Genomic DNA, 24,515 nt, shown 5'->3' with positions numbered 1-24,515 from the left:
GAAGAGAGGAGAGGTGATGAGAGTAGAGGTACGTGTGAAGAGAAGAGAGGTACGTGAAGAGAGTAGAGGTAATGGAAGAGAGGAGAGGTACGTGAAGAGAGGAGAGATACGTGAAGAGAGGAGAGGTGAAGAGAGTAGAGGTACGTGAAGAGAGGAGAGGTGAAGAGAGTATAGGTACGTGAAGAGAGTAGAGGTACATGAAGAGAGGAGAGGTGAAGAGAGTAGAGGAACGTGAATAGAGGAGAGGTGAAGAGAGTAGAGGTACATGAAGAGAGGAGAGGTACGTGAAGAGAGGAGAGGTGAAGAGAGTAGAGATACGTGAAGAGAGGAGAGGTACGTGAAGAGAGTAGAGGTGAAGAGAGTAGAGGTACGTGAAGAGAGTAGAGGTACGTGAAGAGAGGAGAGGTACGTGAAGAGAGGAGAGGTGAAGAGAGTAGAGGTACGTGAAGAGAGGAGACGATGAAGAGAGAGAGGTGAAGAGAGTAGAGGTACATGAAGAGAGGGAGAGGTGAAGAGAGTAGAGGTACGTGAAGAGAGGAGAGATGAAGAGAGTAGAACGTGAAGAGAGTAGAGGTTTGTGAAGAGAGGAGAGATGAGAGAGAGTAGAGGTGAAGAGAGGAGAGGTGAAGAGAGGAGAGGTACGTGAAGAGAGGAGTGGTGAAGAGAGTAGAGGTACGTGAAGAGAGGAGACGTGAAGAGAGGAGAGGTACGTGAAGAGAGGAGAGGTGAAGAGAGTAGAGGTACGTGAAGAGAGAGAGAGAGGTCATGAAGAGAGAGAGAGGTGAAAGAGTAGAGGTACATGAAGAGAGGAGAGGTGAAGAGAGTAGAGGAACGTGAAGAGAGGAGAGGTACGTGAAGAGAGGAGATGAAGAGAGTAGAGGTACGTGAAGAGAGGAGAGGTGAAGAGAGTAGAGATACGTGAAAGAGTAGAGGTACATGAAGAGAGGTGAGGTAAAGAGAGGAGAGGTACGTGAAGAGAGTAGAGGTGCGTGAAGAGAGGAGAGGTACGTGAAGAGAGGAGAGGTGAAGAGAGTAGAGGTACGTGAAGAGAGGAGAGGTGAAGAGAGTAGAGGTACATGAAGAGAGGAGAGGTACGTGAAGAGAGGAGAGGTGAAGAGAGTAGAGGTACGTGAAGAGAGGAGAGGTACGTGAAGAGAGGAGAGGTGGAGAGAGTAGAGGTACGTGAAGAGAGGAGAGGTGAAGAGAGTAGAGGTACGTGAAGAGAGGAGAGGTACGTGAAGAGAGGAGAGGTACGTGAAGAGAGGAGAGGTACGTGAAGAGAGGAGAGAGGTGAAGAGAGGAGAGGTACGTCAAGAGAGGAGAGGTGAAGAGAGTAGAGGTACGTGAAGAGAGGAGAGGTGAAGAGAGTAGAGGTACGTGAAGAGAGTAGAGGTACGTGAAGAGAGGAGAGGTACGTGAAGAGAGGAGAGGTGAAGAGAGTAGAGGTACGTGAAGAGAGGAGAGGTGAAGAAAGTAGAGGTACATGAAGAGAGGCGAGGTAAAGAGAGGAGAGGTACGTGAAGAGAGTAGAGGTGCGTGAAGAGAGTAGAGGTACGTGAAGAGAGTAGAGGTACGTGAAGAGAGGAGAGGTACGTGAAGAGAGGAGAGGTGAAGAGAGGAGACAATGGTGACTTGTTTAAGAAAAGGTAGAGGCTGCGCGACCTGTGTTCGACCTGCTTTTATTGCGTAAATTAACACATGCACAGAACGTCAGGACTTTTTAGAAAATGGAAAAGGTGTCCTGGGGAGAGACAAACACAGTTCGGGCAGCCACTCCATTTAGAAAAATGATCAGGTGCTTTAAGCTGCTAACCTCTCCTAGCCTTTCACAATGACTTCTGTCACCTCAGACTGTCCGGCGGTTTCTTCGAGCTAACACAATAAATAGACCTTATTATTAGATAATAGCTCCAACATACCAAAATGTAATACGATGATTTGGTTTGGATTGTTAAATAGCTGATACATCCCCTTCATCTTCCTCAACCTTGTCATTAGACATTATAAACATATTATTACATAGCAAAAAGTATCTGAGATGGGTTAGTCACAGAATAATGGTGGACAATGACGTAGTCACATACCTGTGATGTAGCCTGCAAGTGGTGAACTCTGTGGATATAGTCCAGAAAAAGAAAACATAGATTTGAACACAAAATCAATCTATTCAATACAAATATGTATTTTTTCAGTGCTTGATTTTTAGAAACTGAAGTTAGAGGAAATATTCTGTATTTGCACCAGTACCATAAAAGTGCAGGAGCAGCAGCAACAGACATAGAATGACAACGAGCAGAACGTGGCAGCGGAGGTCTCTGTGAGGAGAGGGAATACAGTTAATCAGTTAAGCAACAACGAGTGTGTGTCAGTGAATATGTTTGTGTAAGGTGCTTCTCACCAGAGGAAGTGTTTACATAGAGGGAGCCAGTTGCTCGTCCATAGGGGTTGGAGGCCTCACAGACATAGAGACCATTCAGCTCAGAGCTGAGTCTGAGGAGAATGAGTGTGCCTCCCTCTGCTCTCACTGAAGAGCCAGGCCATGGCTGGCCCTCTCTGGGGAGGGAGTCGAGGACAATGTATGAGAGTGTGTGTGTGTTTCTGCATGAGTTCAGTATGTTTTTTTTTAACCTTTATTTAACTTGGCAAGTCAGATAAGAACAAATTCTTATTTACAATGACACCACACCAGCCAGCTGACACCACACCAGCCAGCTGACACCACACCAGCCAGCTGACACCACACCAGCCAAACAACTCTGGGCCAATTGTGCACCGCAATATGGGACTCCCAATCAGAGCCGGTTGTGATACAGTCTGGATTTGAACCAGGTTGTCTGTAGTGACACCCCTAGCACTGAGATGCAGTGTCTTAGACCAGGCCTGTGAAACCAGTTAAGTGGAGTCAATCACCACCTTCCGGAGACACCTGAAACCCCACCTCTTTAAGGAATACCTAGGATAGGATAAGTAATCCTTCTCACTCCCCTAAAAGATTTAGATGCACTATTGTAAAGTGGCTGTTCCACTGGATGTCATAAGGTGAATGCACCAATTTGTAAGTCGCTCTGGATAAGAGTGTCTGCTAAATGACTTAAATGTAAATGTAATGTAGACAGGCAAAGGCATGATAGGCCAGCATAATTAAACAACTTCAGGTATGAACATACTGAAGCTTCAAGCTCATTTATATTGTATGTCTAAACAAGTACAGCTAACATTTGCGTTTAAACTGGCTTGAGGGGAAATCCGTTTGAAATGAATCACTTTTTGACAGCATCCCTTTGATTCAAACACAACTTTCCATACATGTTTGTCCATGGTAGAAGTGGTCAGACAATGACTTTTTGATTCAAACACAACTTTCCATACATGTTTGTCCATGGTAGAAGTGGTCAGACAATGACTTTTTGATTCAAACACAACTTTCCATACATGTTTGTCCATGGTAGAAGTGGTCAGACAATGACTTTTTGATTCAAACACAACTTTCCATACATGTTTGTCCTGACAAACTTTTTGATTCAAACACAACTTTCCATACATGTTTGTCCATGGTAGAAGTGGTCGACAATGACTTTTGATTCTCAATGTTTGTCCGATGGCAGACTTTTGCACAACACAATGAAAAACCTCCACATCATGTAAAATAGGGTCTAATGCTACAACATATACTTTTTTTTTAGATAATTGACGACTTTTTTTAAATACATTTTCATGGTAGAAGTGGTCAGACAATGATTTCTTTCCATACATGTTTGTAAAATAGCTCTGCTACAACAACCCTGTTTAGTGACAACCCTGTTTGTAGGCTTTTAAATTATATCAATATAAACTATTTATATTTTCCAGTGCCATGGACATGGATGTCTCATGGTATGGTGGGGTAAGCAAAATAGGTCAACTTTGATCACCTTTATCTCCTGAATGTTTTGGCATTCAGGTCCAAAAAGTCACTTTCTGAGCATTTCTACAATGGGCAAATGCTGTATTTATGGACGGTTTTGCTCAAATCAAAAGTGGTACTGTCAAAGTGATTGAATTCAGATGGATTTACCCTTTAACTAGTTTACATAGGAGTGAGTACCTGCTCCAGGTGTAGTTGGGTTGTGGGTTACCATCTGCTACACATAGGGCTGAGGGTTGAGAGGTCTCACTAAGAGTAATGTTCACTGTCTGAGGTGGATCTATGAGAGACAAACAGACAGAGAGAGAGAGAGTCCGCAAGCTGGTTACAGTTACTGCAGCTATATAATGTAAATAGACCTACACATCCATACCAAGACAGATACTGTATATGACACCCATAACAGTGACACTACAGTCTCTAAGCAGTGGACAGGGATGGAACCTTCATCCACAGATGAGGCAACACTCTAAGAATTCAGTCGCTTGTGAATCTGGTCTTCGTTCTTTTCAGTTCGATAGATTACTTTCAGTCTATAGTGTAGAACAGTGGTAGTAGAATATACTTACAGTGGATGTCTATAGTGTAGAACAGTGGTAGTAGAATATACTTACAGTGGATGTCTATGGTGTAGTACAGTGCTAGTAGAATACACCTAAAGTGGATGTATATAGTGTATGCCAGTGCTAGTAGAATACAGTGCTAGTAGAATACACTTACAGTGGATGTCTATGGTGTATGCCAGTGCTAGTAGAATACAGTGCTAGTAGAATACACTTACAGTGGATGACTATGGTGTATGCCAGTGCTAGTAGAATACACTTACAGTGGATGTGTAGTACAGTGGTAGTAGAATATACTTACAGTGGATGTGTAGTACAGTGGTAGTAGAATATACTGGATGTGTAGACAGTGCTAGTAGAATACAGTGGATGACTATGGTGTATGCCAGTGGTAGTAGAATATACTTACAGTGGATGTGTAGTACAGTGGTAGTAGAATATACTTACAGTGGATGTGTATGACAGTGCTAGTAGAATACAGTGCTAGTAGAATACACTTACAGTGGGTGTATTACAGTGCTAGTAGAATACACTTACAGTGTAGGCCAGTGGTAGTAGAATACACTTACAGTGGATGTCTATGGTCTAGGCCAGTGGTAGTAGAATATACTGACAGTGGATGTCTATGGTCTAGGACAGTGGTAGTAGAATACACTTACAGTGGATGTCTATGGTCTAGGCCAGTGGTAGTAGAATATACTGACAGTGGATGTCTATGGTCTAGGACAGTGGTAGTAGAATACACTTACAGTGGATGTCTATGGTCTAGGCCAGTGGTAGTAGAATATACTGACAGTGGATGTCTATGGTCTAGGCCAGTGGTAGTAGAATATACTTACAGTGGATGTCTATGGTCTAGGCCAGTGGTAGTAGAATATACTTACAGTGGATGTCTATGGTCTAGGCCAGTGGTAGTAGAATATACTTACAGTGGATGTCTATGGTCTAGGACAGTGCTAGTAGAATAGACTTACAGTGGATGTCTATGGTCTAGGACAGTGGTAGTAGAATATACTGACAGTGGATGTCTATGGTCTAGGACAGTGGTAGTAGAATATACTGACAGTGGATGTCTATGGTCTAGGCCAGTGGTAGTAGAATATACTTACAGTGGATGTCTATGGTCTAGGACAGTGGTAGTAGAATATACTTACAGTGGATGTCTATGGTCTAGGACAGTGGTAGTAGAATATACTTACAGTGGATGTCTATGGTCTAGGACAGTAGTAGTAGAATATACTTACAGTGGATGTCTATGGTCTAGGACAGTGCTAATAGAATATACTTACAGTGGATGTCTATGGTCTAGGACAGTGGTAGTAGAATATACTCACAGTGGATGTCTATGGTGTAGTTGAAGCTATTTTCTGTTGCCAGGGCAGACTGGTTGACCACACACTGGACCTGCTGCTGATTGGCTGCTCTGGTTGGTACCCCGAGCAGGTGGCTGAGTACTGTGGTGGTTCCGTTGGCGTGCTGGGTGGAGTTAGTCACTGTCTTCAACAAACTGCCCAATGTCCCTGTCTTCCACTTCACATCTGCCTGTGGCTTGGCACCAGCAGCCACACAGGTTACCAGGATAACCTCTTTCTCCCCAACAACAGGAGGGACATCGACTGTCACACTCACCACTGGAGGAACTATGACAAGAAAACAAACCAAAAAAATTAAAACAGGAAACATGCCACTCATTATAAATGTGGAACTATACATGAAAAAGCATTCACAGCCCAGTGTTTATGGGAGAGGGATGTTTCTGGAAAAGTGGTGTATATATTCACAAGTTATTTAACACTCGACTATTTGGGGAAATATATATTGAGACGTGTGTGCTCTCCTTGTTACAACCTCGGCGTTAAGAGGATAGAGGTACATTCTTTGCCAGGCCAAATGTGTAGATGAGATTGACAATACACACAGTATTTCTACACACTCATAGTTCTTACCAAGCACAGTCAGACGTATCTCTGTAGTGTATGTTCCACTGGGGAAAACACTGAAGATACATGTGAAGGTGCCTTCATCCAACAGTCTGACAGCAGTTATTCGAATAGATCCAAGATTTTCTGATGGGTTCCCAATAAACTGGACTCTACCACTCAATCCATTCGGTGCAATAACCCCATTGCGATAGATCAGCAGCCAATGAAGTTTCTGTGTTTCTTCCAAAGTACTTTTCTGCCATGTTATCTGTTCGAGGTCCTCAGTTGTCTCTACCAGTCTGCAGAATAAGTCCACATCCTCCCCCAGTACCACATTCCTGCATTCACCAATGACCCGTGTACCTAGAGAAAACACAAGCCTAAAAAAACAGTCCAGAAGATACCTGTAGAATAGATGTTTATTAACTCTAATAAACAGAGATGATAACTAAACACACAGATAATACCATTATTAGTATTTAGCTGTGCTTATGAACTATGATATCATATTGATGCTGAAGTGTGGCTATTGCAACAACAAATGTGCCAATTGCTCAATCTTTGACCCTAACCCCATTTGGATAGCCATAGTCAGAGGAGATGGCTAAAGCACGCACTGATCTGGGTTCAGTCTAGGCTGAAATTACTTAGTGAATATATTATTAGAATAATAAGCCAAAAGCCCTGACTCTATTCTTACACTTAATCAAGACTAAGATATTCAAGACATTCCCAGATACTTGTGAATGCTCAGCATGTCTCAAAACTACTGAGCTAAAAACATTGTCAACTTACTGAGCTGATGTGTATGCCTTATGTACCCTAAAAGGACAAGGACTACAGTTGAATGGTGGGATTGTGTGTTTGTTGGGTGTTACTGTCTTGCCTTGTGTCAATAAGAAGAAAGAGACAAAAACATGATCTCAATAGTATGACATTTTATGACAATTGGAAACCTACTTTCTGTATCCCTCTGGATGATGAGTAGAATAACACAGCTCAGCTTCAGTAACATGCTTTGCTCTTCTCATTGCTAGGATCAGAGGGGACATGTAATTATGTAATTATATTACATTTTAAAATTGGATCTATTCATTGTTTATGTAAGACAGTTATGTAGGCTGAGCTGTATGTAAAATAATGTTGTTTGCAATAAAATGTATTCAAGCATTGCTCTGCAATCATCACTCTTTGATGTAGACTATGCACATCTTGCAATGTAGCCAAAACATTTTCACCAAAATAAATAACCAGTCCTACATTGGTCAGTAATAATGGATCTAAACATTTTTATCTGTAAATTTAATAGACCACTAACCTTTTGATGAATGGAAGTTCCTCTGCTGAAATAGCAGACATTTGTTTTTGATGTTTGTGCTGACAGAAAAATGTCCTCCTACTGTTGGAAAACACTAATTCAGTAAGCCACAGCAGCTATAGCACAATGGGGTGGATCATGGATGAGACAGTCTACTCCTCTTTGGAGTCAGCTGTATGACTCCCACCCCCCTCCTCATTCACTTGTACCCCTACCCAGCGACCACGCACCCCACCTGCACAGTGGTGGATACAGCACTAGGCCTCCTACCCACCTGCCTTCCAGACCCAATCAGCTATACTGGTTATGAAACATACACATAGTCCTCACTACAAATAATCAACAATGATGGGACAAAATTAAGTATTTTCTTTAAGAAAAACATAGTTATAAACAACAACAGGCCAGAATCTGTAAGACTTGGGACCCACCTCTCTGATGATACACTATATACACTACAGTTCAAAAGTTTGGGGTCACTTAGAAATGTCCTTGTTTTCCATGAAAAAACACATGAAATGAGTTGCAATATGAATAGGAAATATAGTCAAGACATTGACAAGGTTCTAAATAATTATTTTTAATTGCAAATATAATTGTGCCCTTCAAACTTTTATTTTGTTAAAGAATCCTCCATTTGCAGCAATTACAGCCTTGCAGACCTTTGGCATTATAGTTGACAATTTGTTGAGGTAATCTGAAGATATTTCACCCCATGCTTCCTGAAGCACCTCCCACAAATTGGATTGGCTTGATGGGCACTTCTTACGTATGTACCATACTTTCTTAGTACCATAAGGTCAAGCTGCTCGCACAACAGCTCAATAGGGTTGAGATCCAGTGACTGTGCTGGCCACTCCTTTATAGACAGAATATCAGCTGACTGCTTCTTCCCTAAATAGTTATTGCATAGTTTGGAGCTGTGCTTTGGGTCATTGTCCTGTTGTAGGAGGAAGTTTGCTCCAATTAAGCACCATCCACAAGTTATGGCGTTACAAAATGGAGTGATAGATTCCTTCAAGATCCCTTTTACCCTGTACAATTCTCCCACTTTACCACCACTAAAGCACCCCAGACCATCACATTGCCTCCACCATGCTTGACAGATGGTGTCAAGCTCTCCTCCAGTATATTTTCATTTGGTCTGCGTCTCACGAATATTCTTCTTTGTGATCCGAACACCTCAAACTTAGTATTCTGCCCTTGAGTTGCGTTCCCATGCAAAACGAGACATATAGCTAACTAAGTCTTCAATAAAACTCCCAAGGCGTGACTTTTCTTGAATTAATATATTGAAAACGTTTATGTTGTGAAACTGCAAAATACAGAAAAGAATATACTTTAGTATTCAATTCACACCGACATACTGTAGCTATACATTAAACATTTGAAGTTGCATAAATACAAAGCACGTGCCAAGATACTATGCATCTGGCATGATGCCAAACCATATAGCTAATTGTTACTCATATGGTAATTGTCTTCTTTCATTACTCTAATAATGTACAACCATCTATGTAGAATAACAAAGCATATTACAATAGATACAGTAACAAAACTACAGTATTGTATATTTTACAATTCGTTTGCATGACGCACGAGCAAAGTAATACAGCTAACGACATACATTAAAGGCATTGCAATTTGTGAGTAAATGCAACCAATATTGATATGTAAGCAACTCTACCAATAACAAGATTATCATCATTAACTAAATGCTTGAATCGAATTTACAAACAAATATTTTCCAAGGCTGAAGCGTGACAAGAAATAACAACATTGAAAGATCTGCACCGTAGCGTTGTTTGTAGCTGCTTTATGCGTGCAGAACACATTCTCTCCTTCCTGTTTGCGTAGTCTTTCAAAGTACCAGAAAGCTCCACTAGGGGGCAAATAACACCATTGAACACAATGAAAATCCAATTTAACCATTGTAATAAAATAATCTGTTACCTTCTAACAGGATGGCAGCACACTTAGATTTGTCTGTCCATAACACTTTTTTCCCAATCTTCCTCTGTCCAGTGTCTGTGTTCTTTTGCCCATCGTAATCTTTTCTTTTTATTGGCCAGTCTGAGTTATGGCTTTTTCTTTGCAACTCTGCCTAGAAGGCCAGCATCCCGGAGTCACCCCTTCACTGTTGATGTTGAGACAAGTGTTTTGCAGGTACTATTTAATGAAGCTGCCAGTTGAGGACTTGTGAGGCATCTGTTTCTCAAGCTAGATACTCTAATGTACTTGTACTCTTGCTCAGTTGTGCACCAGGGCCTCCCACTCTTTCTTTTCTGGTTAGAGACAGTTTGGGCTGTTCTGTGAAAGGAGTAGCACACCGTGTTGTACGAGATCTCCAGTTTCTTGGACAATTTCTGGCATGGAATAGCCTTAATTTCTCAGAACATGAAAAGACTGTCGAGTTTCAGAAGAAAGTTATTTGTTTCTGTCCATTTTGAGCCTGTAATCGAACACACAAATACTGATGCTCCAGATACTCAACTAGTCTAAAGAAGGCCAAATGTATTGCTTTTTTAATCCGCACAACAGTTTCCAGCTGTGCTAACATAATTTCAAAATGGTTTTCTAATGATCAATTAGACTTTTAAAATGATAAACTTGCATTAGCTAACACAACGTGCCATTGGAACACAGGAGTGATGGATGCTGGTAATGGGCCTCTGTTCGCCTATGTAGATATTCCATAAACAAATCAGCCGTTTCCAACTACAATAGTCATTTCATTAACAATGTCTACACTGTCTTTCTGATCAATTTTAGGTTATTGTAATGGACAAAACACTGCTTTTCTTTAAAAAACAAGGACATTTCTAAGTGACCCCAAACTTTTGAACGGTAGTGTACATATTACCTCAATTACGTTGACTAACCTGTGCCCCCGCACATTGACTCTGTACCCGTACCCCCTGTATATAGCCTCTCTGCTGTTATTTTACTGCTGCTCTTTAATTATTTGTTATTTACTTTTTTTACTTATCTATTTTTTACTCAACACTTATTTTTTATTAATCTGCATTGTTGGTAAAGGGCTTGTAAAGTAAGCATTTCACTGTAAGGTCTACTACACCTGTTGTATTCAGCGCATGTTTGACAATACACACAGTATTTCTACACACTCATAGTTCTTACCTAGCACAGTCAGACGTATCTCTGTAGTGTATGTTCCACTGGGGAAAACATTGAAGATACATGTGAAGGTGCCTTCATCCAACAGTCTGACAGCTGTGTTTCGAATTGATCCAAGTTTTTCTGATGAGTTCCCAATAAACTGGACTCTACCTTTTAATCCATTTGGTGCAACAAAGTCAGTAACCCCATTTGGATAAATATGCATCAAATTACGTTTTTCATGCTGAGTACTTTTCTGCCATGTTATCTGTTCAAGCTCCTCGTCTGTCTCTATCAGTCTTGTAGTGGCCAATAGATTCAAACATGACACGACCAATAACTTTTTGAAGTCAATGATAGACTTTTAATACACCCCCGTATCAGAAGCCGGAGAGCCCCGCGGGACTCACTGGCTTCTGATACTGGGGTGTATTAAAAGTCTATCATTGAATTCAAAAAGTTAGCGTTGCCAGGAGAATCAGGGACTAAAGACGTTATTGGCTGGCCGTGGGATCTTTGGGGCAATCTGACAAGACAAGGGTGGCCGCCCAGCTAAACAAGGTAAGCAAAGTTCTTACAATAGCTGAAATGTCTGTGTAGATTGCCACAAAGGATCCGGTAGCAGCAGGGGGAGCGTCAAGTAGGTCTCTCTCTCAAATTTCCTAAAAACTATAGAAACGAAGGAACTTTTTGAAATTCAATGAATTTGCATGTGTGTGTGTAAGCGTGGAAATCATATAATGAATGGGCATGCATGTTTGGTGAATAAATAAGCGGGGGCTGTGAACTTCGCTGGTGTCTGGTGCCTGATTCGGACGGCACCCCTCGTTGAGTCATTCGCAGGGGACTGTTGTGTGAGCTGACTGGTCTGGCTGAGTGGTTGGAATCAGGCACAGGGCTACAGCTGTCTGTTTATATGTTTAGAAAATAGATAAGTAGTAAGATAGATAAAATGTTCATGGCTACCGCTTCAAGGAAAAGGTCTGTACGGATGGATATTTAGTAAATAGATACACATGGCTACCTCTTTGAAATGAAGATCTGGTACGGGTGAATATTTAGAATACAGAAAGAACGTTAGCCTGATTGTGCGACGTTCAACTGAAAAAGGAAATCCTGCGATACCGCTTCAAAATATTTACCAGAAGGTCTGTATGGGTAAGGTTACTTTATTGATAAGTAATACTGCGATACCGCTTCAAAATATTTACCAGAAGGTCTGTATGGGTAAGGTTACTTTATTGATAAGTAATACTGCGATACCGCTTCAAAATATTTACCAGGTCTGTATGGGTAAGGTTACTTTATTGATAAGTAATACTGCGATACCGCTTCAAAATATTTACCAGAAGGTCTGTATGGGTAGGCTACTTTATTGATAAGTAGATAGGGAAATATTCGTGGCTACCGCTCTATGAACGAGGTCTGAAACGGACGAATATTTAAAACACAGGAACGCCAGCCTGATTGTGCGACGTTCAACTGCAAAAAATAAATCCTATAATACCAGTTTATGTAGAGGAAGTGAATTAAGCTAGGGGATCATTTATAGGTCGTTTTAGGTAATGAAAAACATGGGATAAAACCAGTTTTGTTTTTAGGTAATAAACTAAAAACAGGGATTAAATGAATGCTATAGTATAATTCTTTGTGACGAATGAGCAGATTAGAAAGAAGAGGAAGAAGAACAGGCTGTGTGTCTGTGACCAACTGGGAATGCGCAGGCCTCTCTGACAGTTAACTAAGTGTAATTTGAGAAAGAGAGCGCATTTAACTCTCACTGGGAAGAGGAACGAAATCGATAAATATTGGGCAAGATAAGTTATACATAAGCATAAAACATTGACTGGATAATGAGTTAAAAGACCATTGTAAAAATTACAATAGGTGTTAAAAAGAGGTATTAAACAAGGCATGGATAGTATATAACGGATGCGAAGTAGAAGAGAAAAATATACTGGTTAAAATAAATCTAGGCGGTCTAGAATAAAGTGAGAAGTTTAGAACACATAAAAAATATCACGAGCCTCGTAAACGAAATAGGAAGCTGCCATTTAAAAACAGTCTTAGGAATTAAAATAGTAAAATAGGCTAAAAGAGAAAATAGCAAGCGGATAAATAAAGAGATAAGAAAGTGCATTATATTATAAATAAGTTGAATTAATAGTATAAGCAAAGATAAAAACACAGTGATATGAGGTGCTGTACTAAGAATAAGACATTAAGGTTTCTGTAATATTCAGTAATACAGTTGTAGACATTATAAAGTAGGTTGTACTAGGGGTATTAAGTGATGTGACTAATAAATTATTATTTGAGAAAGTAGGGTAGATCTGCCTTGGGAAATAGTAAATAAAGTGTATAATGCGATGGGAGTGTTTAGGGAAAATAAATCGTAGCATGGAAACAAATGGATTGTTTCTCCCTGGAATATAGAGATAGCGAAATGTAGTGGAGCCGTAGAGACGCTGAAAGACGCGAACGTTAATTCTACCAATTCAATTTGGATATGAAGGAGTAGACCGTATAATGTAGGGCAACATTACCCGGTAAACAGGATAAATAAAATAATGAATTTGAACAATCACATAAAACCATAACAAAAAAAGTTTAACTTACCAGCGTTTTAATGTTAATTAACATTCTATCACCAGAAATGCATTACGATGGGGGAAGTGTAAGAAGTTGTAGAGCAGGGCTAAATAGTGTGGGGGAAAATTAGTGTAAAATGACACTGGAATGCGGGAGCACCCTTTTCAAAAGAACAGCGGCTGATCGTTCTAAGGTTAAAATGAATGGAGTTTTTCTCCAAGTGGTGTATAGTCTCTGATTGATCAAAAAGTGGTTCATAGAGAGTACAGTTTATATGTGATGAAAAACGTACTAGATTACGTCTTACCTAACTTCTAGTAAGGTACCGATGTAATTTGCAAATAGCCTCACTTGGAGTCGTTTTGTATTAAAATGGTGGTTTCAATGGTGATTGAATGCGTGGAGGAAGTTGTTGTTATTGTTAAAATACGGAGAATAAACGTATATGAAGGATTGCAGAACGTGGTGAAGGTGGTTGAAAGAAGAGCAAATTGTAGGGTATGGGTGGTTTTCAATTTCTAAGGATAGGACCATACAGATGGCCGAGCAGAGAGGAATTGTACGTTCTGTGCATGGCTGGAGCTTTTATTGCATGCTTGGGAAAAGTGAGGGGATTTTTAGCAGATGTGTGATAATGTTAGTTTGCTGATTTAGGTGGCATGGTAAATGTTAACGAAATGTACATTTCTTTTCCAGAAGAAAAGGGGTTACATTTTCAATGTTTTTTTTTTCAATTCAGTTTTAGACTGGGTATGCAGAAGGATGGGAGTGCTTTTGAAAGTGGGGTGAAGGTGTTGAAATGCCCTGAACTAAGAATTTCCCGTGAAGACTGATCAACTTCACTAGAAATTGTTGGAACAGGTGGGATTTAATTATAAAATGATTGAGCAATACCAGTCTCTATTCAAAGTGTACGAGCGGAAATGGAGGAAAACTCGCCTCCCTGCGGACCTGGCATCCTTTCACTCCCTCCTCTCTACATTTTCCTCCTCTGTCTCTGCTGCTAAAGCCATTTTCTACCACTCTAAACTCCAAGCATCTGCCTCTAACCCTAGGAAGCTCTTTGCCACCTTCTCCTCACTCCTGAATCCTCCTCCCCCTCCCCCCCTCCTCCCTCTCTGCAGATGACTTCGTCAACCATTTTGAAAAGAAGGTCGACGACATCCGATCCTCGTTTGCTAAGTCAAACGGCACCGCTGGTTCTGCTCACACTGCCCTACCCTGTGCTCTGACCTCTTTCTCCCCTCTCTCTCCAGATGAAATCTCGCGTCTTGTGACGGCCGGCCGCCCAACAACCTGCCCGCTTGACCCTATCCCCTCCTCTCTTCTCCAGACCATTTCCGGAGACCTTCTCCCCTACCTCACCTCGCTCATCAACTCATCCCTGACCGCTGGCTACGTCCCTTCCGTCCTCAAGAGAGCGAGAGTTGCACCCCTTCTGAAAAAACCTACACTCAATCCCTCCGATGTCAACAACTACAGACCAGTATCCCTTCTTTCTTTTCTCTCCAAAACTCTTGAACGTGCCGTCCTTGGCCAGCTCTCCCGCTATCTCTCTCTGAATGACCTTCTTGATCCAAATCAGTCAGGTTTCAAGACTAGTCATTCAACTGAGACTGCTCTTCTCTGTATCACGGAGGCGCTCCGCACCGCTAAAGCTAACTCTCTCTCCTCTGCTCTCATCCTTCTAGACCTATCGGCTGCCTTCGATACTGTGAACCATCAGATCCTCCTCTCCACCCTCTCCGAGTTGGGCATCTCCGGCGCGGCCCACGCTTGGATTGCGTCCTACCTGACAGGTCGCTCATACCAGGTGGCGTGGCGAGAATCTGTCTCCTCACCACGCGCTCTCACCACTGGTGTCCCCAGGGCTCTGTTCTAGGCCCTCTCCTATTCTCGCTATACACCAAGTCACTTGGCTCTGACATAACCTCACATGGTCTCTCCTATCATTGCTATGCAGACGACACACAATTAATCTTCTCCTTTCCCCCTTCTGATGACCAGGTGGCGAATCGCATCTCTGCATGTCTGGCAGACATATCAGTGTGGATGACGGATCACCACCTCAAGCTGAACCTCGGCAAGACGGAGCTGCTCTTCCTCCCGGGAAGGACTGCCCGTTCCATGATCTCGCCATCACGGTTGACAACTCCATTGTGTCCTCCTCTCAGAGCGCTAAGAACCTTGGCGTGATCCTGGACAACACCCTGTCGTTCTCAACTAACATCAAGGCGGTGGCCCGTTCCTGTAGGTTCATGCTCTACAACATCCGCAGAGTACGACCCTGCCTCACACAGGAAGCGGCGCAGGTCCTAATCCAGGCACTTGTCATCTCCCGTCTGGACTACTGCAACTCGCTGTTGGCTGGGCTCCCTGCCTGTGCCATTAAACCCCTACAACTCATCCAGAACGCCGCAGCCCGTCTGGTGTTCAACCTTCCCAAGTTCTCTCACGTCACCCCGCTCCTCCGCTCTCTCCACTGGCTTCCAGTTGAAGCTTGCATCTGCTACAAGACCATGGTGCTTGCCTACGGAGCTGTGAGGGGAACGGCACCTCAGTACCTCCAGGCTCTGATCAGGCCCTACACCCAAACAAGGGCACTGCGTTCATCCACCTCTGGCCTGCTCGCCTCCCTACCACTGAGGAAGTACAGTTCCCGCTCAGCCCAGTCAAAACTGTTCGCTGCTCTGGCCCCCAATGGTGGAACAAACTCCCTCACGACGCCAGGACAGCGGAGTCAATCACCACCTTCCGGAGACACCTGAAACCCCACCTCTTTAAGGAATACCTAGGATAGGATAAGTAATCCTTCTCACCCCCCTTTAAGATTTAGATGCACTATTGTAAAGTGACTATTCTACTGGATGTCATAAGGTGAATGCACCAATTTGTAAGTCGCTCTGGATAAGAGCGTCTGCTAAATGACTTAAATGTAATGTAAATGTACTTTGAAATTCCATTATATCCTTGGGAAAAGGATGAATAGTTGTAATCTTGAATTGACTAGTTATTCCAATAGGTTTATTTATATTTAACATGGGGTTATAGGAGAAAATATCAGTTCCCTGGGGTTATGGGCATTGGGTAAATACAAAGTGTGCTTTGTTCATTCTACATATAAAATATAAATATATGTAAACAAGGGATAACAGTTATGTCAAATAGTTTATTGAGGTAGGATTCTCTGCAAGGGTTATGTTGATAACTATATACTCTGTAGCTCATTTGAGAGATTGCCAGTAGAATAAGGGAGTTATCATGGAAATGTAATGTCAGAATGCATTAATGCTTGGGAGAGACTATCATCACACCAAGTGTGTGGAACTCAAGCCCCCTATTGGCTGAATAGTGAAGGACAACTGTAACCTATGACCTGTGAACTGTATCTGGAATGATATGTGTCTGGGAGAAGAAAGACTAAAGGGGATTGAGATAATGACCTTTTAGTATCAGGCCACTCATGACAGAAAAACAGAAACAAAAAGGTGCATGATAAAATAGATGTTACTGGTACTAAAAGTTTTTAGTATAATGTTAATTATTAAAGGGATGATGAACTAAATTGAGTAGGTAAAATTTGAGTTAAAGTAAACACTAAGGACTGTTATCCTGAATATTGGATTGGACAATTTATAAACAACATTTAGTTATGTTTTGAATATGGGAAAACTCTGGAAACTAATCCTGAGACAGGTTGGTTGACAGAACTTGCAGAATATTAAATTAAAGGTTTTTTGTTGATTTTATTTTACAATATCATTGTAATTGGAGTGATACATTGGAATGACATAAGTAATTGAATAAAACGTATAGTCTTGTGTGATAACACCCAAGGATGAAGAAGACATTACAAATAGTGGTAATTTATTGCAAATATGCAGTTATTATAATTTACCTTACTATTTTTCTTGTTTGGTAAATTAATTTTTGTTTTGAGGAGAATAAGAGTCTGAGGGGAGACTGATAAATTGACTAAAAATGATTTGAGAATGTTTAAGTATGTATCAAACTATGGAAGGAAATTAGGAGTAGTGACTTATGTTTTATGGGTTAGAAAAACGGTAACTACATTGGGGATTCATATGAAGGTTATGATAACAAGGGGGGTGTTATTTCTAGAAACAATGTATATTGATAAGATAATTCACAGAAAAGGAAGGACAGTTGGTCTTGTATAAATAGGGACAATTCTGAAATTAAATAGAACATTACATACACCTAGATTGTGGTAAAAGTAATAAGTAGGGGCATTTTGAAGAAACTTAAGACTTAGTTGTGTTAGGATTGGATATTCTTTCAACTGGAAGACACTTGACTGATTACATGATATTCTTACAGCAGTTGCTGTAGGGACCATAAGTTGGATATCATTATGAATATTTTTGTGACAAGAGGCCAGGTATTTGAGACAGAATGTTTACATAACAGAATGTTTACATAGGGCTGTTATTTAAGAAAGTCTGTTGTCAGGAAATAACCCATGTGTTAGTTGTGTATGTTCCCAGGGAAAGAGCACGTAAAATGCCAGATGGAAGGGCATGGACTGAATTCTGGAGACTGAGTGTACATCAAGATACACTGGGCTGGGGATACACTTCTTACAGTACCTGCAGTGGTAAAGATTGTCATGTCTCTCTTTGATGGGTGCATAAGTTTCACAAGAAGTAAGGTCCAGCTGAATAAGGGGTGAGCTTGAAAACACCATGACAGAGGACGTGAAACAAAACAAAAGAGAGAGAGAGAGAAACTAGATTCCACTGTAGACATACTGGGTTGAGTTTAGTTTGTTTTATTTGATAATGTATCATGTGAATAAGGATAGATGGTAGTTGTATTCAGTGTTGAATTAATTCAAGAAGAAATAATGTTGATTAAGGTTATGCACAGGCTTATCAGTTGATATAGAGCAAATGGGGAACTAAGTAAAAAAATGACATGATTTGGGAACACCTCTCAGAACCTGTGGCCGAAAGGGGAAGACTGGATAAAAGCATGAGGAAGCTAATTAGGGCCTCCATTTTTGTAGAGTCCAGCAGAAACACATCCTGGAAGCATAGAGTCGGGTGAAGAGAGAGTGGCAATTGTCATGGTCTTAGATTTCAGTATTTATGAATACAGTCATGCATAACACATAACATTGTCAATACTGTTATGTTGTGTCTTTTGTTTTCTAAGTCTTTTGTTTAGGAAACCAGATGGAGAAGGGTTCTCCAGCTTCAGCTGGAATGTCAGTTTGTGTGATGAGTGATGGAAGTAAGAGAATGTATGGTGTAATCATAGAACAGAGGCCATAAGTCTTTAAGTATGAATGCCCCACAGAAAGAAGGCAGAAACCTGAACCAGGACGAGAGGTTCCACATCGGATGATCCAAGGGGACCAGAAGGACCTCTCTCAGTGATACCAGGAGATCCAGTCTACGTTCGAGTATTCCGGAGGAAGTGGGATCAGCCGAGGAGAGAAGGACCCAACGAGGTGGCAGCAGCCACAATCACGGCCGTCCAAGTGAAAAGAAGCAAGACGTGGTATCATCTAAACCACTTTACCTAAAGCTATATGAGATGAAGGACACATACAATAGGGACACAGAGTTAATTACAGGGTCTGAGCACAGGCCACAGGAAGGGGGGGATGTAAATTATTATCTTTAGGTCAAAGGAAAGTTCTTGACATCATATAATCTGGCCGAAAGCAGATGTGGGGGTTATTGAGCTGAACAAGCAGGGCGCACAGATTGGAATGTAACGTAATTTACATATGGGATGGGCTCATATGCAATATGTGGATAAATACTGGAGCCAGGGCTCTGGAAAAAGTGTGAGTCCCGCGGGGCTCTCCGGCTTCTGATACGGGGGTGTATTAAAAGTCTATCATTGAATTCAAAAAGTTATTGGTCGTGTCATGTTTGAATCTATTGGCCACTACAGATTGCAGGATAAGTCCACATCCTCCCCCTGTACCACAGTCCTCTGAAGAGAAAACACAAGCCTAAAAAACATTCCAAAAGAGACTTGTAGAATAGATGCTTATGAACTCAAATAAACAGAGATGATGCATAAACACACAGATAATACCATTATTAGTATTTAGCTGTGCTTATGATATCATATTGATGCTGAAATTTGGTTGGGCAGCCACAATCAGAGGAGATGGCTAAAGCACATACTGATCTGGATCCAGTCTAGGCTGAAACTAAGTAGTGAATATGGGGCGGCAGGGTTAGTGGTTAAAGCGTTGGACTCGTAACCGGAAGGTTGCAAGTTCAAATCCGAGCTGACAAGGTACAAATCTGTCGTTCTGCCCCTGAACAGGCAGTTAACCCACTGTTCCTAGGCCATCATTGAAAATAAGAATTTGTTCTTAACTGACTTGCCTAGTTAAATAAAGGTTAAAAAAATAGAATAATAAGCCAAAAGCACATACTGAGTTAAAAACATAGTAAACACACTGAGCGTGTGTGCCTTATGTACCCTAAAAGGACCAGGACTGCAGTTGAATGGTGGGATTATGTGTTTGTTGGGTGTTATTGTCTTGCCTTGTGTCAAATAAGAAAAAAAGAGACAAAAACATGATCTCAATAGTATGACAATCGGAAACCTACTTTCTGTATCCCTCTGGATGATGAGTAGAATCACACAGCTCAGCTTCAGTAACATGCTTTGCTCTTCTAATTGCTAGGATCAGAGGGGAAATGTAATTATATTACATTTTAAAATTGGTGATTTGTAAAAATGAGGATCTATTCATTGTTTATGTAAGACAGTTATGTAGGCTGAGCTGTATGTAAAATAATGTTGAATGCAATGCTATCTTTGATGTAGACTATGCACATCTTGCAATGTAGCCCTAACCTTTTCACAACAGGCCAGATTCTGTATGACTTGGTACCCCTCTCTCTAATAATACACTATATATACAAAAGTATGTGGACACCACTTCAAATTAGTGGGTTCGGCTATTTCAGCAATGTAGCCCAAACCTTTTCACAAAAATAAACAGGCTTATATTGGTCAGTAATAATGGAACAAAACAGATGCATCTGTAAATTGAATAGACCACTAACCTTTGATGAATGTAAGTTTCTCTGCAGAAATAGTCGAGACATTTGTTTTTTGACGTATTTACTGACAGAAAAATGTCGTCCTACAATTAAACAGGACATAAAGCAAAATATCAACAGTTAGTAAATAATATTTAAATTAATAGTTAATTATATATATTAAAAAATATAGTCTGTATTATTAAATTCTCATTACCGAAACAGAAGTTCTCTCTACCGCAACTGGCCTTAAATTACAGCTATGATAGTGAGAGTAGTGTTGTGGAGGATGAGAAACCTTAGCATGTTTTGCTAACAATAGAGAAGACATGATGACTAAGCACATCTTTACTCAATGTACATAATTAGACATTAATGAAGTATATTTTCGTAGACATTTTTTTATCTAACGTTTTTCTATATGTGGAAACCTACCTGTATCGGTAATGATAATTAAAACTGTTGTGTGCTCAGTCTGACAAGAGAATGTTTAACTTTTAACTGGATAAATATAAAGAAATCTGCTTACATGGTAGACATCTTGAAGGTAGTGGCAGATGTGTTGCGTCATTCAAAATCAAACTTTGTTTAAACTTCTCTGTGTGTTAACAGTCCTCCAGAAATGTTGCGAAGGATGAGAACATCAGTCATGGACAATTCATTTATCCACAATTTTTTCATTATTATTATACATGAATATTCAGTTAATATTTTTTCTGTCATTTGAAAACATCTTGTACAACATCCATTTTCAGAATATTTTAATTTTACTCTGTTTAAATCACGTGTTGCAGTGAGGAGAATTTCAGCAGAAAATGCAATGAACTACAAAAATAATTAATTACTATTTTGAAATTACTATTTGAGCAAGGTAGGGAACACTATTATCTTTTTTTGATATTTTTTTATATTACTAAATTACATGTTTTCTATTTAAAAGCATTACTGCCATGGTACCACATTGTTTACAATGTACCACATTTCTGGTGTGCACAAGTGATAAATGTAACATTGTTTAGAACAGAGATACACAACCCTTCAAAAGTTAGGGGTCACTTAAAAATGTCCTTGTTTTTGAAAGAAAAGTATTAATATCCATGAATTTAGGAATGAGATGTTCTAGGAATCCAACTCAGAATTTCAGCTCGGGAACTATGGCCTCATTCTAGCGCACCGACTTTCCGACGTGAAGATCACTGACGTTATGATTTGATCCCGTATTTTTCCAAGTTCCCAGTTGTTCTGAACACAGCATAAGACTCAAATAAACAAAGTCAAAGTCAAAGATGGCTGCGCCTATTTCCCTAAAAAGATAACTTAGTTTGACCACTTTTCAGCATATTAGAACGCTGCAATGTGCTCGTTAAAGTCTATACAAAAAACAGATCACATGTCAAATCAAATTGTGTTGGTCACCTACCCATGGTTAGCAGATAATAATGTGAGTGTAGCGAAGTGCTTGTGCTTCTAGTTCTGACAATGCAGTATTATCTAAAAAGTAATCTAACAAATTCACAACAACTACCTTACACACACAAATGAAAAGGGATGAGTAAGAATATGTACATATAAATATATGGATGAGAGATGGCCGTGTGGCAAAGGCAAGATGCAGTAGATGGAATAGAATAGAAGTATATACAGTTGAAGTCGGAAGTTTACATACACTTAGGTTAGAGTCATTTAAACTTGTTTTTCAACCACTCCACAAATATCTTATTAACAAACTATAGTTTTGGCAAGTCGGTTAAGGCATCCACTTTGTATATGACACAAGTCATTTTTCAAACAATTATTTACAGACAGATTATTTCACTTATAATTCACTGTATCACAATTCCAGTGAGTCAGAAGTTTACGTAAACAAAGTTGACTGTGCCTTTAAACAGCTTGGAAAATTCCAGAAAATCATGTCATGGCTTCAGAAGCTTCTGATAGGCTAATTGACATATTTTGAGTCAATTGGAGGTGTACCTGTGGATGTATTTCAAGGCCTACCTTCAAACTCAGTGCCTCTTTGCTTGACATTGGGGGAAAATCTAAAGAAAACAGCCAATTGTAGACCTCCACAAGTCTGGTTCATCCTTGGGAGAAATTTCCAAACGCCTGAAGGTACCACGTTCATCTGTACAAACAATAGTACGCAAGTATAAACACCATGGGACCACGCAGCCATCACACCGCTCAGGAAGGAGACGAGTTCTGTCTCCTAGAGATGAACGTACTTTGGTGTAGAAAGTGCAAATCAATCCCAGAACAACAGCGAAAAACCTTGTAAAGATGCTGAAGGAAACAGGTACAAAAAAATATATATATCCACAGTAAAACGAGTCCTATATCGACATAACCTGAAAAGCCACTCAGCAACGAAGAAGCCACTGCTCCAAAACCACTATAAAAAAAGCCTGACTACGGTTTGCAACTGCACATGGGGAGAAAGATCGTAATTTTTGGAGAAATGTCTTCTGGTCTGATGAAACAACCGGTTTGCCCATAATGACCATCGTTATGTTTGGAGGAAAAAGGGGGAGGCTTGCATGCCGAAGAACACCATCCCAACCGTGAAGCATGAGGGTGGCAGCATCATGTTGTGGGGGTGCTTTGCTGCAGGAGGGACTGGTGCACTTCACAAAATAGATAGCATCATGAGGATGGAAAATTCTGTGGATATTTTGAAGCAACATCTCAAGACATCAGTCAGGAAGTTAAATCTTGGTCACAAATGGGTCTTACAAATGGACAATGGACCCCAAGCATACTTCCATAGTTGTGGCAAAATGGCTTAAGGACAACAAAGTCAAGGTATTGGAGTGGTCATCACAAAGCCCTGACCTCAATCCCGTAGAAAATTTGTAGGCAGAACTGAAATGTGTGTGAGCAAGGAGGCCTACAAACCTGACTCAGTTACACCAGCTCTGTCAGGAGGAACGGGCCAAAATTCACACAACTTATTGTGGGAAGCTTGTGGAAAGCTACCAGAAAAGTTTGACCCAAGTTAAACAATGTAAAGGCAATGCTACCAAATACTAATTGGTGTATGTAAACCTCTGACCCACTGGGAATGTGATGAAAGAAATAAAGCTGAATTAAATAATTCTCTCTACTATTATTCTGACATTTCACATTCTTAAAATGAAGTGGTCATCCTAACTGACCTAAAACATGAAGTTTTACTAGGATTAAATGCCAGGAATGGTGAAAAACTGAGTTTAAATGTATTTGGCTAAGGTGTATGTATACTTCCGACTTCAACTGTACATATGGTATGAGTAGTGTAGGATATGTACATTTGATTAAAGTGTCGTTATTTAAAGTGTCTATTGATACCTTTATTATGTCCATTTATTAAAGTGGACAGAGATTTGAGTCTGTATGTTGGCAGCAGCCTCTCTATGTTAGTGATGGCTGTTTAACAGTCTGATGACCTTGAGATAGAAGCTGTTTTTTAGTTTCTCGGTCCCAGCTTTGTTGCATCTGTACTAACCTCACCTTCTGGATGAAAGTGGGGTGAACAGGCAGTAGCTCGGGTGGTTGTTGTCCTTGATGATCTTTTTGGCCTTCCTGTGACATCGGGGCTGTATATGTCCTGGAGGGCAGGTAGTTTGCCCCCAGTGATGCATGTGCAGACCGCTTTGCGGTTAAGGGCGGTGCGGTTGCCGTACCAGGCAGTGATACAGCCCGACGGGATGCTCTCGATTGTGCATCTGTAACAGTTTGTGTGATTTTAGATTTCTTCAGCCTCCTGAGGTTGAAAAGCCGCTGAAGAGGAGCTGCTGAAGAGGCGCTGTTGAGCCTTCATCACCACGCTGTCTGTGTGAGTGGACCATTTCAATTTGTCCGAGGAACTTAAAACATTCCACCTTCTCATTGTCCCGTCAATGTGGATGGGGGGTGCTCCCGCTGCTGTTTCCTGAAGTCCACGATCATCTCCTTTGTTTTGTTGACCTTGAGTGAGAGGTTATTTTCCTGACACCACACTTTGAGTTGGATCAATCAAATAGTGACTAGGAATATCTGCCCCCCCCATCCTTCTGGACTGTGAGGGTGAGATGTCTG

The 24,515-nt window shown here is 40.8% G+C and overlaps 2 protein-coding genes across 3 annotated transcripts; one reads left to right on the top strand and one right to left on the bottom strand.

The window, feature by feature from the left end:
* Positions 1-1,471: 1,471 nt before the first annotated feature.
* LOC118376216 (nectin-1-like) lies at positions 1,472-13,645 on the bottom strand. Of its 2 annotated transcripts, XM_052493355.1 has the most exons (10): positions 13,447-13,645; positions 7,708-7,788; positions 7,350-7,422; positions 6,414-6,752; positions 5,802-6,107; positions 4,085-4,184; positions 2,399-2,553; positions 2,248-2,315; positions 2,085-2,112; positions 1,472-1,872 (listed from the first exon to the last, which is right to left on the bottom strand). In XM_052493355.1, the coding sequence occupies exons 3-10, from the start codon at positions 7,402-7,404 to the stop codon at positions 1,847-1,849; spliced, it is 1,077 nt and encodes a 358-aa protein (XP_052349315.1). In that variant the 5' UTR covers positions 7,405-7,422; positions 7,708-7,788; positions 13,447-13,645; the 3' UTR covers positions 1,472-1,846. The 2 variants fall into 2 exon arrangements, with proteins under 2 accessions (XP_052349315.1, XP_052349316.1); XM_052493356.1 differs by lacking the exon at positions 7,708-7,788.
* On the top strand, positions 10,498-24,205 carry LOC127914887 (uncharacterized). Its single transcript, XM_052492630.1, has 3 exons — positions 10,498-11,975; positions 14,676-16,112; positions 24,188-24,205. The coding sequence occupies exons 2-3, from the start codon at positions 15,447-15,449 to the stop codon at positions 24,203-24,205; spliced, it is 684 nt and encodes a 227-aa protein (XP_052348590.1). The 5' UTR covers positions 10,498-11,975; positions 14,676-15,446.
* The last annotated feature ends 310 nt before the right edge of the window (positions 24,206-24,515 follow it).

This window comes from Oncorhynchus keta, chromosome 34 (assembly GCF_023373465.1).
Source record: "Oncorhynchus keta strain PuntledgeMale-10-30-2019 chromosome 34, Oket_V2, whole genome shotgun sequence".
NCBI classification, from domain to species: Eukaryota; Metazoa; Chordata; class Actinopteri; order Salmoniformes; family Salmonidae; genus Oncorhynchus; species Oncorhynchus keta.
The sequence above is the reverse complement of the archived record's forward strand: the minus strand, read 5'-3'. Positions and strand labels throughout refer to the sequence as shown.